The sequence below is a fragment of the Lampetra planeri genome, chromosome 10 (assembly GCF_965212315.1).
Source record: "Lampetra planeri chromosome 10, kcLamPlan1.2.h2, whole genome shotgun sequence".
NCBI lineage: Eukaryota > Metazoa > Chordata > Hyperoartia > Petromyzontiformes > Petromyzontidae > Lampetra > Lampetra planeri.
This window is the reverse complement of record NC_136116.1, coordinates 10,525,153-10,542,537: the sequence shown is the minus strand read 5'-3', so window position 1 is coordinate 10,542,537 and position 17,385 is coordinate 10,525,153. Positions and strand designations below refer to the sequence as shown.

Here is a 17,385-nt window from a genome sequence, read left to right as displayed (position 1 = left end):
CACGCCGTGTCAGTCATGGGGGTTGCCTGATCACACTCCACCCCCACTGGTCAGTAGCGCCGGCCAGGACATGCAACGTTTACACCTAACCTCGGCACAAGCATGCAATTGCGCATCATCCAAAAGAAAAGCCTCTCGGACTCCGTTAAGCATGACGACAGAACCGCCGTTTCCTAAAGAAAATTCACTGTTGGTCGCCTTGCCCTCGCAGGTCACAGGGTGTTGAATGAAGGAAGGAAACATCCGCTGCTGCCGCGCATGTAATGGAGCCGGCATTTGCACACACGGCGAGTGGCTCCGAGTGAATTCCCTCTGGCACGGCAGTAGGTGGCGCTGAGGCACAGCGAGAGTTGGTAGCGGCGGCGGCAGCAGCCCTCTCTCCTCGACGCGTGCCAGCGTTGGCAATTGAGCGACTTAACTGGGTTTGGGCCCGGCGACAGACAAACAACCGTCAAAGCAACAAGCGACAATTCTAGCCACTTGCCTGGGAGGAGGACATCGCGCAGATTTGGAAGTCGTTCCGGGCATGCGTGTTCGTAAACCGCTTACGCCGTTCGGCACGCTTGGTGACTTATCCGGTGACGTGTAAACAATGTATTTACGTGACGCCGAGTTCGTTTGTTGTTTTGGTGTGTTCGGTAGGGTGCACAAACACAAAAAACCCACCTTCTACAATAACCGCTGCCTTCAAAAACGTCACCAGATAATTCACCAAAGCATTTCACACAGTAAACCAATACGGGGATTCTTATTCTGTCGCCGATTAGATAGACATATATTTGTTCTCCCCTTTCGCAGGGTAACACTGCTGGTTGTTGGGGGGGGGTGGAGGGGGAGTGGGGGGGGTGGAGCGAGGGTGGAGCGGGGGGCAAGAGGAGGTGGCAGAGCGCTGCACTTGTACACTACATCTACACCAAATTGGCACATTCCATCCACAACCAAGGCCGTGTGGTGCGGTGTGCGATAAGAGGGTCCCCCCCAGTTTAGTTGAAGGAAATAGTGAACAAGACGGTGGTGAGGCCGGTGCTGTTGTATGGGGCCGAGTGCTGGGGCACAAGAAAGAGGGGGGGACCAAGCTATGGCAGTCACAGAGATGAGGATGTTGCGGTGGATGTTGGGTTTAACAAGGAAGGGACAGGGGGTGAGAAATGAACAAGTGAGAGGAAGACTCAAGGTGGTAGAAATCACAGAGAAGATGAGAGTCAAAGGGCTGGTGTGGTTCGGTGATGCGGAGAGACAACAGAAACATGATGTGGATCAGAAGGTGCAAGTGATGCAAGTGAAATGAACGAGATCAAGAGGAAGGCAACAGAAGAAGAGGTGGAGGGAATGATGTGGTGCGATCGGACACGGTGGCCCGAGGAGTGGAAAGAGAGATGGCGCAGGACAGGGCAGTGTGGAGAAGGTTGGCAAGGACAGCGGACCCCCCCCAACGTGAGTGGGACAAACGAGTGGAAGAAGAAGAAATTCCACAACCAAGGCCCTCTTCCGTCAACTGCAGTGGGCAACCGATCAGCAGCTGAAGAGTTGAACCACCGTGACCGTGCAGGTGGGGGGGGGGGGTTCGCGATGGAGGCAGTCGAGGCGTTCGCTGGCCTGCTTGTCCGCCCGCTCGCTCGCTCACCGAATGTTCCTCTAGCTGGGACGAGGAGGCGATGCTCGAGGCGTGCTGCTCCTTCTGCTCCACCGACTTGGAGACGACGTGGACCTCGCTGCTGCTGCTGCTCGTCACGTGCTGCCGGGCGACAACGCAGACGCGGGGTGTCACGGACTCGCCCGCGGCAAGGGCCTAACAACAACCGAAATACCTTCGGGGTGGGGGAGGTGCACACACTGGCGGGAAACCGCGGCGCTGTCTAATAATAACGTGAGAAATAACGAGAGAAGTAACGTGAGAAATAACGAGCGTCGCGGCCGGCCGTTCAGGGGGGGCCCTGGCAAGAGAAGCGAGCGACCGCGCACACTAAACTTACGTTTAATTCTCTTTTTTTTTAAACACGGTGTTGTTGCCAGATTTAAAAAACGCCCCCCCCTCATCTAGTGCCTGATTAGTGCAGTCAACACGCATGCAGTGATGGATAAATATATAATACTTTTTCTATTTGCATATGGAGGGACGGATACACGTGAAATAAATATTGTCCGTCAAGTTATTTTATTATTCGCAGTCTGTCTGCACAACGACCCTGGGGTCGTGTTTTCCCCACCGGCTGAAGGCTCCCTCCCACGAGCTCGCGGCTCCATGAGCCTAAAACACGCGTGGATATATTTTTAAAGTAATTTACATTAATTGTTTGTGATGTATTCTCACGTGCATTATCCGTGGAAAAAAAAAGCGTTGTAGCTCATCGGATTCTTCCGGTATAAATAAATATAAATAAATATTCCGATTCTAATAATATATGCCCCGAGAAGTATTTTCAGTTATATTTTGTCCTTCAAACGTTGCCCACAGTTAATCAAAAACCCTTTCTCATACCGCACGAGAACATCGTCCACCATCGCCATCATCCACCTCGACGCGAAGGAAAAGTGTGTGGCCTTGTTGGGCAGTCTGTCCCAGAGCAAACCCTCCCATCATAGATGTACCGATGCGTGGAGGCGTCGCGCATCGCACGTTACGAAAATCTCTCCGGCTTCATCTAGACCCACCGGCTCAAAGGAACCAAACGTGTGGCCATCTGTCACATTTTCTCAACGTCTCCAACGCAACGCGGCGAAGAGGCAGAGAGGTGGATGCTTGTTTATTTGTTTCGCGAACGGGGCGTCCATCACCAAGTTACCTGCACTGAGTGATGCTCACGCTGGAACTGCTGGGAGACTTCGGAAAACCCGTCGGTGGCCTCGCCACTCACCTCCCTCACCTGGTGAGCGGCAGCAACACAGATAGACACGAGTGTGAGGGCTCGCACAAGGAGGTACATACGCCAGTTGAACACGTAAGGCTTTCGCGACCAATATCATCCATCATACAGGTATTTTGGGTTAGATCGCGTAATAAATATATAGCGATTCAACCAAAAAAACCTGTATTAAGGTACATACGTGTCTGCGTGTGCATGCGTACAAGCACACATGCAGCCCCTCAGCCACCAGGCTGAGGCACGGCGACCACCCAACGCAGTCTCCAACCTTCACTCCCCCGACTGACCCAGATGTCTTCCTGTCTCCCCGCTATACCATCTCCCCCCACGTGACCCTGACTCCTCCCCCCATGACGTCATATCCGCCAAGCCGTTTACGCCCGCATTACACATGCAAGCACACACACATACGCAGAAAGAGACACAGATCCCACACCCCCTCCGTATAGCCTTAACAGAATGTTGGGGCAAGTGCTGTTATAGCGAGGAGCACCTACAAAGTCCCTATTGGCGATGTTCACACACCGCACCAGCTATTCATTTGAGGCCGAGTCGACCTAGGGGGAGGTCCAGGACCAGTTCAGATAATCGCAGCTGGTGTTCGTCTTGAGCGAGCACTCAACCCGGCTCGACGGGCTTGTAGTGCAACGGCGCTAACTGCGGCACGAGGCGCTCCCCAAGCACGCAGACGCGTACACACGTACACACACACCCCACCACCACGTGGCAGGGTGAAAACCCACATGCGCCGCTGTAATACGATAGACCTAGCATGGGTTACCACCGCGAAGCAAAGAATAGACAAAACAAAGATGCCCCGTTACCCCCCGCAGATCAAAAGGGCAAGTTCTGTTAACGGGCATCTATTAAGGCCATCCCGTTAAATTGATTTGTGGAATGCCCACCACCACGTCCCCGCCCATCTTTGTCGCACCAGCGCTGACGATTAACACATGGCACCAGGTACTCCTTTAAGTTCGAGCCAACCGAGGAGAGGTGTCGGTGGACTCGGTTCAGATATCGCTCTCCATCAATGTTAGCCACACGGCATTGGAATGGAACAAGGGAAGGTCGCCGGGTTTTCGTGGTTTAATGCGCGAGATGAATCGTGCCGACCGCCGGCCCACGCGCAGCGAGCACGCTAAGCCGTCTACACCTGTACGTTAAAACGTCACTGGACAAACGAGGGGAAAAGCAGCGGGAAAGAAGCGATGAGCTGTGGTTAATTCCATCCCGGGTCAGAGCGGACGTGCGCACGAGCAGGGCGGGAGAGAATGCGAGCGAGCGAGTGAGAGGTCACCGCCCCCCCCCCGCCCCCCTCCCTCACTTTGAAAGGGCCATGAAAAGAAAAAAATAAAGACTCCATGGCTTTAAACTCAGCTTCACTAATGACCAATGACCCGTGTCACACCTAGACACCCTCTCAACTTCTTTGTGGTCCCGTCCTCAAGAATGACGCACGCGTGCGCACGCATGCTCACTTATACTCTTCGTCTCAGACGAAAAAACACATGAATATTCATAGCTGATTCTTCATCGCCATCATCAACAACAGATGCACGTATAAATACACAGACTTAAAATATCGTACCCAACGTCAGAATTGGCCAAAACCGGCTAAAAATTATTACCAATATATTTTTAAATAAAAATCTGGCAACATTTTGGGCAACGGTCCTCCGCCAATGCAGAGAGAAAGTTTGAGTGACGCGTAAGAAACGATGCCGTTCACACACAGCAAATAGATTAAACTGTTGTTGCAAAAATCGCCGCAGCGCACAGAGACCGGTGCTAAACACGGCCTCGGACAACTCGCAATGTATTTTTGAAGTCTTTCAAATCGACAGCAGCTGTGGCAACATTCAAACGGGGGGCCGTTCCCTTGTGACCACCCACGTCTGCCAGTGCCTAAAAAAAATCCCGCCGGTTACCCCTCGGCCGACAGATATAACTCGCCCCCCCGACGCAGACTAAAACAGGCCGGCACGCAGAATGAACGCGCGAAGGAATTTCCCACCGATAATAAAAAAAAATATCACGATTGTTTAAAATCGGCCCACGCATCGGTGCCGGCCGGTTTCATTTTGGGAAAGGAAAACAGCCCTCAGAAGGGGGCAATGCAGATATGGCCCCACAAAAAGTTAATAAAATCGGCTTAACCCGTCTTTTTTCCTTGTCGTTGGGATTTAGTTTTCACCTCCCCCCCCCCCTCGACGTTTTCGTGATTTTGCGATCGTTATCAAATCGCGAGAAGGATGATCGATTTGGAAATGTTGCCGAGCGGTGCATCCGCGAGAGAATGGCCCAGAGGAGGTGGCATCACGAAACTGCTTCCCATTGAGTGACGTCTTCTCCCACGTGACCAAATGACAGTCAAACCGATATTTTAGAATTTTCACAATTTGAGTTGAGCCAAATTGGTGACCGGGCTGAGACCATCACCACACTACCACTTGGAAAAGTGGGTTAAATCGATCAACTATGAAGCAGTGCCAGCTTCATAGTCTATGACCCTCGACTCAGCTGGAAAACTCTCTAACAATGTCAGTCGAGACAACGGTAAGGGAGGGCTCCTCAAATACGGTTGAGGCCTCACCGTGCCGCTGGCGGTGTCGGTGCGGGCGGTGGCGGTGCCGTCGGCCAGCGCCGCTTGGTAGGCTGCGATGCGCTCCTTCAGCGAGACGCCCTCCAGCTCCTCCTCCATGGCGCGTGCGGGGCGTGCGGTGCACGTGGCGGGACTCTGCCGATAGCGGGCGCACCGGTCGCTCTCCAAAAATCCCGGCAGTCTGTTGGGCGCACGCGTGAGGAGACAATGGAGAGGTGGGGGTGAGCAACGTGGGGGTGGAGCGACCGCGGGGGGCAGAACGGAGTGCGCCGTTCAACTTCCGGGGGGGGCGGGGGGGCGAGCGAGAGCCGCCGCGCACACGCGGGGCAGTTTTCCACCACCAGGTCCGGCCGTACGCATCACGCCTCTCGGAAGACGTGGGTTAATCGTGGGTAATGCTTCGTAGTCGGGCAGTGATTATCCAAGCAGGGCTGGGGCGATGAGGCATTCATTATCAGAAACATTTCAAACTATCGACTTATCCCGTTAACAAAGTGCACCTCCGATTAGCACGGTTGGCTACGTACGGTGCGAAACGAACACACACACACGACTGTAAAGGGTAAACGACTGCCGATTCGGACGATTCCGGAGTGTTCGACGGCAAGGTCGCACTGATCTGCAGAAGCGCCCGGGGCGGGAATTGGTCACGTTCGCGACGTTCCGCCCCCGCAAATCGCTGCGAGACGCTTTGCGAACGAACGGTGTCATCCCGCTGACACGATGCCGTTCGTAACAAATTGGAACAAGACTGATAACAAGACCACAAAAGAGTGGGAGAAGAAAATCCCGATGCTTTGTTTGCTTTCCTCACAGTGCGACACTTCCACGGTGGCTAGGAGATGTTAACTACCTCGCCTGGCATTACAGGAGGTCGTGGGTTCAATCCCGACCCCCAACACCTGCTGGATATTTGGAGTTTGTGTCTCTCCCTGTGGTCGCGTGGATATTTTTTCCCCCCTCTGGGTCCTGCTGGATTGTCCCGCCACATGTAAAATCCACATGCGTTTTGAGTATTTGGCTGCAATAAATGTCCAAGCGATGATAAGCCGCTTCGTTGAGCTATCATTTGCGGCCAGATCACTTCTGAAAAAGAGGTGCATAGCTATATACTTACCTGGTAAAATAGAAATTTGAAGTTAAAGCTAGTATAGCTTTAACTTCAAATTAGAATGTCTGTCGCCACCATAGTTGACGCCACCAGAGAAACCAGAGCCCACTCGACTCAACAGCCATGCGCGGAACTTTAAGCGATCGGAAAGCGTTCGTGCGATCTTCATTCACAACCGAGAATGCGGTGGGCGTTGTTGTTATTGTACCATCGCACAAACACTTAAAGGTTGCCGATAGTCTTTTGACACCGTGACACCGAGAAACGAGCTAGTTACAAACTTAACACGGATGACCTCTTGATGTTTTAAAAATAATTTGTCGTGTCGGAAAACATGTGGTAATCTCGAACACCACCACCAGTGGTCTTTACCACAAGTGATAACAAAAAATAAAAAGTCTTTATCGAAAAAAAACAGCCACAGTCAAAATGTTTAGTTGGGCGCGACTTGCATTTCGTCAATTATTGAGAATGCACGCGCAAAGAAGATGGATAAAATTCCCGCATACGCAAAGTATCCAGACGTTAGCCGAACTTCGACCTCGAAGCCCGAACGCGTCGGGTCACGAGCACGGCAATGTTGCTGCGATCAAAAATGCGTTTCGCCCACGAACAACTTGATCGCCGAACACGCGTGCTGCTGGCCGCCCGGTAGAGCAGATTTAGAATAGCGAAAAACAAATTGAACGGGGACCCATTTGGGCAAGAGCGCTATTTCCATTTCTCTCTCTCTCATTCTCCAATGCGCTCGACCTTTGTGGTTGCCGCGCCAATTTTCGAGAACGTACTTTGTCACGAGTTGTTTTTTTCTTAGGGTTTTTACTACTTTACTTTTAAATATAAAAAAAACATCCAAAAATAAGGCAGGTTGCATTGCACCCCGAAATAACGGTTGCCCGTCACGTAGCCGGCATGCGGGAGGCTACGGTGGCGGGATCGGTGATTTTTCGGCCGAGGGCCCCCACGGTCGCGCGCCGCCATTTCGCCTCTGCCACTAAGTTATTCCAGCGCGACACCTCGTAAATAACCCACGCCGCACGACACTGCCGGACCGTGTCCCCTTACAGAGCGGATATAAAGACACTCGCCCGCCCGCCCGCCCGCCCTCATTACGATCACGTGGAATTTTCTGGCAGTTTTATGGCCCTCACTTTTAGATGTCACGCGTCTTATTTTCGGTATTATAAACGCAGCCGTTAATGTCGCCACGAATTAAATATCTGCGTGTGGTTTAGATTTGCCTACTGAAAATAATAAGTAAAAATTAATAAGTTCTTTAATAACCGACAGCTGAACATTTGAATTCTGCAACACGTGAGCAGCCGGCAGTTCGAGGTTGACGTCGGCGATTAATTTAGTTTTCTTTGCGAACTGTGTTTTCTTTCTCACGCTGAAAACCCAAGTATTTCAATTAGTTATGAACGCACGCATATCTGTTAACAGAGCACGTGATATTAGGTGCATGTGAAATACCCAAGCTTGCAAGCTACGCAATGCTAAGCATGACGTGTGCATGCATTAATAGACCTTTTATGAAAGCATGATTTACGTTAACATAGCAGCAGCGTACCACATTGTACACGTTCACACATTAGCTGTTCTGGTGGAATGGTTAGCTCACTCGGTTTGCAATCCACAGGCCGCCGGTTCAATTCCATCTGCCGGCTGCGGCAATTGAGACAACGGTGCAAGTTTCTAAAATCTCACAATCCCACCGCATCGGTCCACCCAGCAGAATTCAGTAACAGCAAAGCGTGGACTGATATCAATCTGTCCCTGGTCTATGGGATGGAGAGTTGTCCCCCTTCCCATACACGTGTTTGGTTTTCTCCGGGTGATCCGGTTTTCTTCCACATGTATAAAACACTAATTTTCCGAAAACATCTTAATATATAGAGAACCGCAGAGCAAATGGTTGGCGCCAGCTCGCAGCATGGCAGCCGTCCAGCTCGTCCTTGGTTCATCAGCGGTTGCGAGACACAATTTGCATTGAATCGATGCTATCCAAAACTAGTTATTTGATATTTTTTTTTATATATAAAGAATGACCCAACCATCACGAGATTTGCAAATGCGTCCACGTCATCTAATTAGTTTCGCATGTGTGCAGCTCTGTAGCGATTGTGGACACAATGCTGATATAGCATTCACAAGAACGCACAACTCGCGCCAACTGCGAATTCGACCGCCAATAACACATTTAGCAAAATAAACAAAGTTACCACTTTGGACATTGTTAAAAATTATTTTTTTTTTACAAGAAGCGGGGCCTTAGCCATGCACATCGCGTTTTACAGACGCTTGCTGTTTACGAGCACCTAGTAACGCCGGCATGGCACACACACGGGGGGAAAGATGCGACTAGCACCGGCCCGGCCACTATGTTTACAGACCCCCCCCGCCCCCCAGGACGGGTTCAGAGATTCGCCACCGATGCCGGCCGTGGCCGGGAACCAAACTCGGATCGCCGAGTTCGTAGCGTAGCGAGAGCTCAAGATCGTGCCGCCGTTCCGCACGCACGCACGCATTATGATCGCGCGTTATGACTTCATCGCTGGCACCTCTCTCTCGCCGCGGCAGGGGAACACTTTTACTCTCTCGCTTGCGTCACCGCCGCAGCAGCCCAGCGCCGCGCTAACGGCCGTGCCACGGGTCCAACGGCCACACAAAAGCGGGAGAGACCCCCCCCCCACCTCTCTCCCTCACATTACCCCCCACCACCCCGCTCATTCATCATGGCCCTCAGCTTCCCCTCCGCTGCCACCCGGAGGGCAGAAATCCACGCCTCGCGCGTTCATGGCTGCGCCCAAAAATAAGCCCCGGGGCAAGGAGATGCCGTGCCAGGCGAGGCCCCCGGGGGCTCGGGTTACGCTGCTCCCCCCCCCCGCCCCCCACTGCTGTCCAACCCGCACCGCTCCTACCGTCCCTCGCCAAGTGAACACGCTCCAGTGATCAGAGCGAGATCGCGTCATTAAACAAAAAACTTCACGAGTAGATGCCGCCCGGCCGAAGCGAGGAGTGGGTTGGAGTGCAGGAGTAAGGCTCGTGGAAGAAGAAAAAAAAACGCCCAACGCTCGTTAACCGCCACGGAATTTGGACCGAATGTCTCCGTGCGGCAGGACCCCCGCAAAAAGGGTGCCTTGAGACTCGGCAAATATTGTTTGGGTAAATGCAGGACACAATTGGATAACTGAAATGTAAAAGTCCTTGAACAAAACCTCAACCGTTTTAATCGTTTTAAACGTGTTTAAACACGTGCCCCAGCCAAAGCGCTTGTTGTCACGGAGTATGAGAGCATTGTAATGAGAATGACGACTGCTTCTTCCTTTGGGCTCTTTTCCGAACTCTGGCTGTCAAATATGCATCTCCCCCCACTTCATCACCCCCACCCCTCCCCCCCCCATCGATGTCACGACACTCGTCAGCGCCGCGATGAAGAGTCGCGGCGCTCTCGTTGGAGCGACGGACGACATCGATGTCACAGCTCCGGCCAGCGAAGATGAATCTGTCACCCCATTGGAATCCGTCAGTATACGGGGTTGGGATGGGGGGGGGTGGGAAGGGGTCGGGTCACAGGGCAACGAGTCCAGACTATTCTCAGGGTTCTCAGGAATCGCGGTCGCGTGAAGCCCACGAAACGCGCGTGCGTTGGAGTCGCGCGCGTGGAGTCGTCACCTGCGCCGCGGGGCGGCTTCACCGCTGAACCTGACGGGAGAGGACGCTCCCCTTGAGAAATTCATCGCGCGTCCTCGACGAGGTCACCTTTACGCTCGTCAGACCTTCACTGGCGGCAGTGGTGATGCGGCCGTTCGCGCACCGGCCCAGCCGCGTCGCTGCCCGGCTTCGAGGTCGATTCCCGGGCGTGGCTGGCATCAGTGATGGTCAGCGATATCGATCCAAAACGTAACGGGGAACGCCACCCCTCCCCCACCTTCACAAACCACTGCACCGGCCAGGGTGGTGAGGAAGTAGGGTCAAACTACACCCACGACCGACAAGGCATGGCAAAGCGTTCACCCGGCAGTGGATTGACGAAGGGCCCCCTATCGAGTGCACAATGCACAGATGCTAGTTGTCTGGAGGATGGCAAACAGGAACAGTTTCATGCAAAGCGGAGAATGTTTACAGCAGCGGGAAGAAGGATTAACCATTGGGAGGCGGGCTCCTCGTGTGCCGAGTCTTTGCAAGGCGGGGAAACTAAACCCACGTGGGCACGGGTCATTGACATCGTTATTATCAGCTTACTACGTCGCTTAGATTGTATTCGATACTTGCGAGTGAAGTTTTTTTTTTCGACGCACAGCGCTTTGGGACATTTCAATATGAAAGGCGCTTTATAAAATAGGTGATTATTACCACAACGGCCTCGCGAACACCGCAAATCCACGTGACGCCGCTCAGCCGCGCTTTAAACTCCCGCTAAAGTTTAAGCGAATCGGTTGATACGATCATAATGAAACGGGTAGTCAAAAAGGTGGGCCAAGTGAAATGCCTTACCGCTATTGAAAGGCAAATGCTAAAGTTACATTTTAAATACGCATCTATAAACGCGTGCACGTGCAGCGATGGAGCGGCGATGGCGGTGCGGTCGTGAGCACGTTGCACCGTCATCGGACCCGGATGATCCGCGTGCGATTCCCGGATACCCTCCACGTCGGCGAGCGATACCCGAACCGGTCACGGGTGTCCACCTTCGCAAAACCGCATGGACCAGCGGAGGTCAAGTAGGGTCAACAACCCCCAACGATGAATGTGGCGCCGGAAGGCCTTCATCCTTCAGCCACCCAGTAGTGGATTGACAAAGGGTTGTGTATTATTATAGGATATTTTTTTTAGGGAATTGAGCTGAAGCCAACTTTTTCTGAAGGCAACACGGCATTGGAGATGACGAAGATCACGACGGACGTGGTGGTTTTAAAAAAGGGAGCACGTTCCTCTCTACGAGTTGCTTGTAACGTCCTTTTTCACCTGGGTACCACCACCACCACCCGCCACCGACGCAACGGGAAGACCTCCGCCCATTTTCAAACTATCCTCGATGCTTCGCTTTTGGTTGGGTCACCACTGGGACTTCCGCGTGGTGCAGAGGCATGGATGGCGCTGAGAGTTGACAGGAGGTGGCAGTGCCGAGCGGCAGCAACCCCCCCCCCCCAAGCTCGCCGCCCCCTCAGGCGCGTGCCGGGTTCACCACCGCCAGCTCCTCAGATTTCCTCCCACATCGAACGCTCGTTAACGGAAGCGGCCAAATCATCCCCATGCAACACGCTCCTGAGAACGGTGTCCTGCGAGCGAGCGAGGGAGCGAAGGCCTTTCCTGGCTGGATGGTCGGCATTGAGTGTCGCACGTTTGAACGCTCGTCGGCCGCTACTCGTTGATGTACAATTAACTTGTTCTTTGGATCTTTCGGTAAAGTCACGTAGATAGGTTCAAAGAAAATAACAAAAACCTACGACGTTTCGATCTCAACACAAGGGGTCGTCACCCCCCCCCCCTTTCCTGATGACGACCGCTTGTGTTGCGATCGAAACGTCGTCGGTTTTTGTTATTTTTGTTAGTTTCTTTGAACCTATCTATGTGACTTTACCGAAAGACCCAAAGAATAGGAATTCCTGCAGTCACGAAAGCTTTAAGTCAAGATTTAATCAACCTGTTGTTACTTCGCTACTCGTGGCTGTACAAATCAACTTGTTGTTCGTTACTTGACGCGCTCTGAACGATTTGACCCCCCACCCAACCAAAACACCCCTTCGCAAATCAGCACGGCAAATTGATCCCTGAATAGATACGTTATTCGCGTCATTGAGCAGGGGAATTAAGGTACACGCACGTTGTTTCTCCATGTTGGCTTCGAGCCTTCATTGAATTCATAAGGGACTCCTTCCCACCCCCCCAGCAGCTGTAGATAACAAAAAGCCACTCGCGGACGCACGGAAGGCGCCTTCACCCGACGTTCATCGCTCACCCCGAGGTCTCCCTTGGAAAAAAAATACAACTTCGATCTCGACGGCTCCCTTCACCCGGTGAAGAAAGACGAACGAACGACTCAACGAATGGGTTCACACATTTTACCAGCGACGCCACCAGGAGATTTGCCTCGGCACCGGGGCACGACTGCCCCATAAAGGCGGTCTATTCTCGTCTTCACGAAGGAGGTGTCGCCATGTAAGTCTTGCCCCGGGGCCACTCGTTAACCGGCCGACCATCGTCTATTTACAGGCTGCCGAAGGGGCCCACAAACAAGGCCTTCTCTTCCGCGCCTCCGCGAGCCCCCCCCCACCACTCCCTCCCCAGCCACTACCCTCCACCGCCGGGCCGCCACATAAATCAGGCCCGGAGCCCTCTCAGCCACACGGCCTCGATCCCAACCCGCCGTGGGTGCAGTCCCGACATGCGCCGTCCCGCAAGCAAGCAGCCTCCAAAAATACTCGCCCGCGGAAACGCGATACGCGGCGGACAGAGAGAGAGAGAACGTCGGAGAGGGGGTGCTCCGCGTGGCCACAGAGCGAGTGAACCGGTCCTACCCTCCCCCCCGCGCGCACTTCACGGCGTGGTGAAGTATGGTCAAGCAACCCCTTCATGACTTGACTGATACAGCAGGGAAGAGGCCTTCGTCCAACAGTGGATTAACAAAAGGCTGCAAGTGGTTCTTTTGCTGCGGTGTGTGTATGTATTTATGTGGACAAGAAGAATAGCACCTGCGGGCCTGTGTGTCTGTGTGTGAAAGATTATCTGCGTCACAATTTATATCAGCAATATAGTCAGGTTTTTTAATTAATAAAGTCTCTAATGAAAAAAGTATTGGCTTTACCCTTTTCGGCAATAATAGAGCGCTCTACATAAAGTTTCTAAAAGCCGCAACATATAATCTTGGATAATACAGTAGAAAAATGAAAATGAGAAAACATAATCCATGAATTCCACCCGTACATTTGGCAAGCCAGGTCAATGAATAAAAACAACTTCAGTTGCTAGCCGAGCACTTTACCATACACACACAAGTGCCGTCTCTTGCCAATTTTCTCTTCTCATTGCAGAGAGAAACAAGAATGAAACTTAAAACTCAAAACTCCCAGTTAAAACATCGGCTCCAGACTTCAACGCCTGCACTCAATCTCTTACCAGTAAAGTCTGAAGCCCTCTCTCCTCGATTGGTCGCTGAACCTCAAGGCTTTTTTCCCCGATCGCCCTTCGGCTCTCAGTGTCTTCGAGCGATCACGGTCGTAATCAGCAGCAGCAGCAGGAGCTGTGGGAGCCTCAACTTCCTTCTCTCGTTTCAATGCCGCGACGTTCGAGAAGACAGGGAGGCCAATTCCTGGGTGGCTTGAGGCTCCGGACTTGCACACACAAGCAACTTGCAGACGAAATGATGGCGAGCGTCTGAGCGGCAGCCGGTTTTATCCTTCTGGGATGAGTCACGCCGCGCGCAGGCGCGAGCCCGCCAGCAGCAGCAACGAGTGCGTCCGTGTCTAAGTTAAGACGATTAGCCTGCTCGGTTATTTCGGTCGGCACGAATTAGGATGCTGTCACCCGGCACTCATCCAACACCAACGCCATTTCTAGAAGACCCCCCCCAACCCCCGCGACCCCCCCTCATGCCCCCCTCCCCCCCTCATGCCCCCCTCCTCCCCAACCATAGGCGGAGCCACGAGGCCCCCGGACATTTCCAAAATACCTCCATCTGCCCAAACCGCCAATCCCGACTGGCGATGGCAGCCCGACCGCCAGCTCCCGTCGGCCACTCCGGCCAATCCGCTCGCGCTTTGCCGCAGCCAAATGAGACAAAAGCCGCTCTATTTTAATATTTCACGACGGTCCTCCTAAGTGAGCGTCGTATTACCGCACGGCCTTTAAATATTAACGGTCGGTCAAGCGTGCGCGAGCATTGTGTCGAAAAGTGCCGCCGAATGGGCACCGGATTTGTTTCGTCTCCAAGAAGAGAGCAAGTCGTTGGGCAAGCACCTTGGGCTCAGGCCAAACGTCGCCGGGGAGTAAACATTCGACACAGGCAGTGCTCAAATATAGCCCGGTGAACCGCTATCCCGAGCGACGGGGACGTTACGACTCAACAACCCGCATTTACCGGGGTGCACTGGGTGGCCTTCAAATGACCAGAATTACTCACCGTCCAATGTGCGTGTGCCGGCAATCTCGGCTTAATCCGGCCCGCTGGTTAATCCGTTAGGAATGGACCCCCCACACCTCGCTGCCGAGCCACTTTGGTGGCGCTCGTCACTGCTAGTCACCGTTGGGCAACACGAGTCAGCGCTGGTCAGTGCCGGTCACTGCCGGTCAGTGCCAGTCAGTGCCAGTCAGTGCTAGTCAGTGCTAGTCAGCGCTGGTCAGTGCTAGTCAGTGCTGGTCACTGCTGGTCAGTGCTAGTCAGTGCTGGTCACCGCTGGTCATCGCCAGTCAGCGCCAGTCAGCGCCAGTCATCCAACTTCCTCCAACTGCGCTCGCAGAACACTGCGCTGCCTCCCATGCGCCATGCTCTCTCCGGAGAGGAAGTTGTTCATTACCCCGATCAGATTGTCACGTTATCAGCGCTGATGCCAATACATCTGGCAAAGCAGCGGCATTTTCGAGCAATCCAACTTGCTGACGAGACTAAATGTTACAACTGATTCAGGGGTCTGTTTATTTCAACAAAATGTTTATACCTTCAGAGGTGGTCACTGCATGAATAAGTGGTCTAAATGTCCAATAAGCTGCACGAACACACATTTCATTTTTTACATGGAAATATATAACAGAAATGTGTCCATCTCATTAGTGATGATATTCCACAACACATTCGTTGTGTTACACATTCTTGAATATGCTCAACCATGGTGCCCGTCTTGTAAATAAGCAAGCTTTTGGCAACGGCATTTGTTTTAACAATATTTTTTTCTGCCGTTGACACAGGCCTTAAAAGAGAGTTTACATATGAGCCAAAGCTGCTGGATAATAATACCGCATTCTTCTGAAGGTGCAGAATTGCAAGCCTAATTCATTACCCATTCCGATTGCACACGTGGGGTGGAAAATCAACAACACTGAATAAGAAACAAAGGTTTTCACGTGCAGTAAACTATCCTTGTATTTACGTTATTTAATTGAGGCAAGCGAATCGGAATTCCCCCCACGTTCCCGATTTCCCAACTTTTTACAGATCGACAAAAAAAAATCCCAACGTACTTCAGCAAGGTGTGGGAAAATACAAGCGATTGAGAGGTTTGACAAACGGAAGAGAAGGACTTTACAGTTAACAAAACACATTCAAAATACACTCGGCCAATCGCACGCAAACTACCGGGGGTCGTGTGCCGCGAGTCCACGCGAGGTGACCTCGTGACCTCGGAAGGGTCAGGGAACCGAGCGACATGCCACGCCGCGGAGACCCCTGGGTGTTTCCGCTGCCCGTGACTCAACCAAATTCTCCGGCGTGGCGAGCGAGGCCTCGCAACACCACAGTCAACCGGTGACAACGTGAATACATAAAAACAAAATTCCCTCGTGTTAAATTTAGATCGTCACTTAAAAAAAAAATCTAGTCATCGCAGCTCCGAGGCCAACGGTTTCGGTTCAATTGCCATTCGACGAACACTCTTCGCAGGGGGCATGGAAAAGCCATCCGGACGTTTAGAACTGCTCTTTGTTTAGTTCGTTGTGCCCCCACCCCCCCGCACCTCCGATTAGCACGGTCGGCTATGTACGGTGTGAAAGAAGTTCACAGACATTCCATCCGACTGTGCACACTGTGACGTGGCCTTCGCCGGGAAGGAGCCGGGGGGGACATTCTCCGACACGGCGTGGTGCACTGCTCACTACACTGTTCCATCTGGCGCCACAATGATGATGGGACAGTCGAAAAATACTTAGTGTAAAAAATATATATATCGCAAGAATCAAACGCATGAAAATTGCTGCCGTGCACATTATGCGGCTTAGAGGGGAGAGGTGTTATGTTCACACGAGGGAATGAAAAGCTAAGCTTTCAGCTAGGAATGTTGATCTTTTGTTCCTGCGTGTGCACGCACACACACACCTGAGGTCACACACCTGAGGTCACACACCACACACGTACGTTGAAACGAACACAAGTCAAGAAAAGTACTCCACCCATTTGCGTCAACACGGCACTATTGTTCCGCAAGCTGGTCTTTCATGGAGCCTCCCCATACACATCGCACGCCGCCCCTAACGCCTCCGAAGGCAGGGGGGGTGCAATGGTCGATTCGAGCGTTTACGGGAAGGTGTCTGTTACACGCGCCACGTGCTGCCATCTTGTTTTATTACCCAATTGTGAAAAGTCATTATGCACACCTGGGATTTCAACAAGTGTGGAGTTTGGTTAACGGCGGCCTTATTAATAATTTATTTTCTTGTAACGAAAGCGTGCTTCCTGTACGGGGAGGGTGGGCGGCAAGTTGTGGAAAATGCCACGGCCTTTCTTTCCTCGAAGTAACGTTGAACGGATATGGCCACATTCGTAGAAAAGTAAAAATTCTCGCACACGCGAATCATTGCATTTTTTTTATCGCGAGCTTTAAGAATCAATAAAAAGAAATCGACGAATCGCTAAGTGAGAGTTTGCAGCAGGCAAACTCTCACTTCTGAATACAAAAGCAGACGGGGGGGGGCGCTTTGCATCCTGACCCCGTCGAAGCGCGACGGACGACACAGGGCGCCCAAAGCTGCTCGCGCGAGCGATGGATCGTGCCCCTGCAGCACGTGTCGTTCATCGCGAGATGGGCAACTCTGCAGCCTGCGAGCGTTTAGTTGTTACCCAGGACGCGTCCAAACAGCTCGTCATGAACAATGCA

At 52.4% G+C, this 17,385-nt stretch overlaps 1 protein-coding gene across 1 annotated transcript in view; it reads right to left on the bottom strand.

Annotated features, from left to right (window-relative positions):
* LOC144721146 (uncharacterized) overlaps positions 1-17,385 on the bottom strand; it is a 61,455-nt gene that overhangs the window by 17,025 nt on the left and 27,045 nt on the right. The window contains exons 3-5 of the mRNA XM_078598541.1: positions 5,461-5,650; positions 2,784-2,864; positions 1,625-1,735 (exon numbers count right to left, since the gene is read on the bottom strand). Of these exons, the coding sequence (XP_078454667.1) occupies positions 1,625-1,735; positions 2,784-2,864; positions 5,461-5,650 (382 nt within the window). The remainder of the gene's footprint in view (positions 1-1,624; positions 1,736-2,783; positions 2,865-5,460; positions 5,651-17,385) is intronic.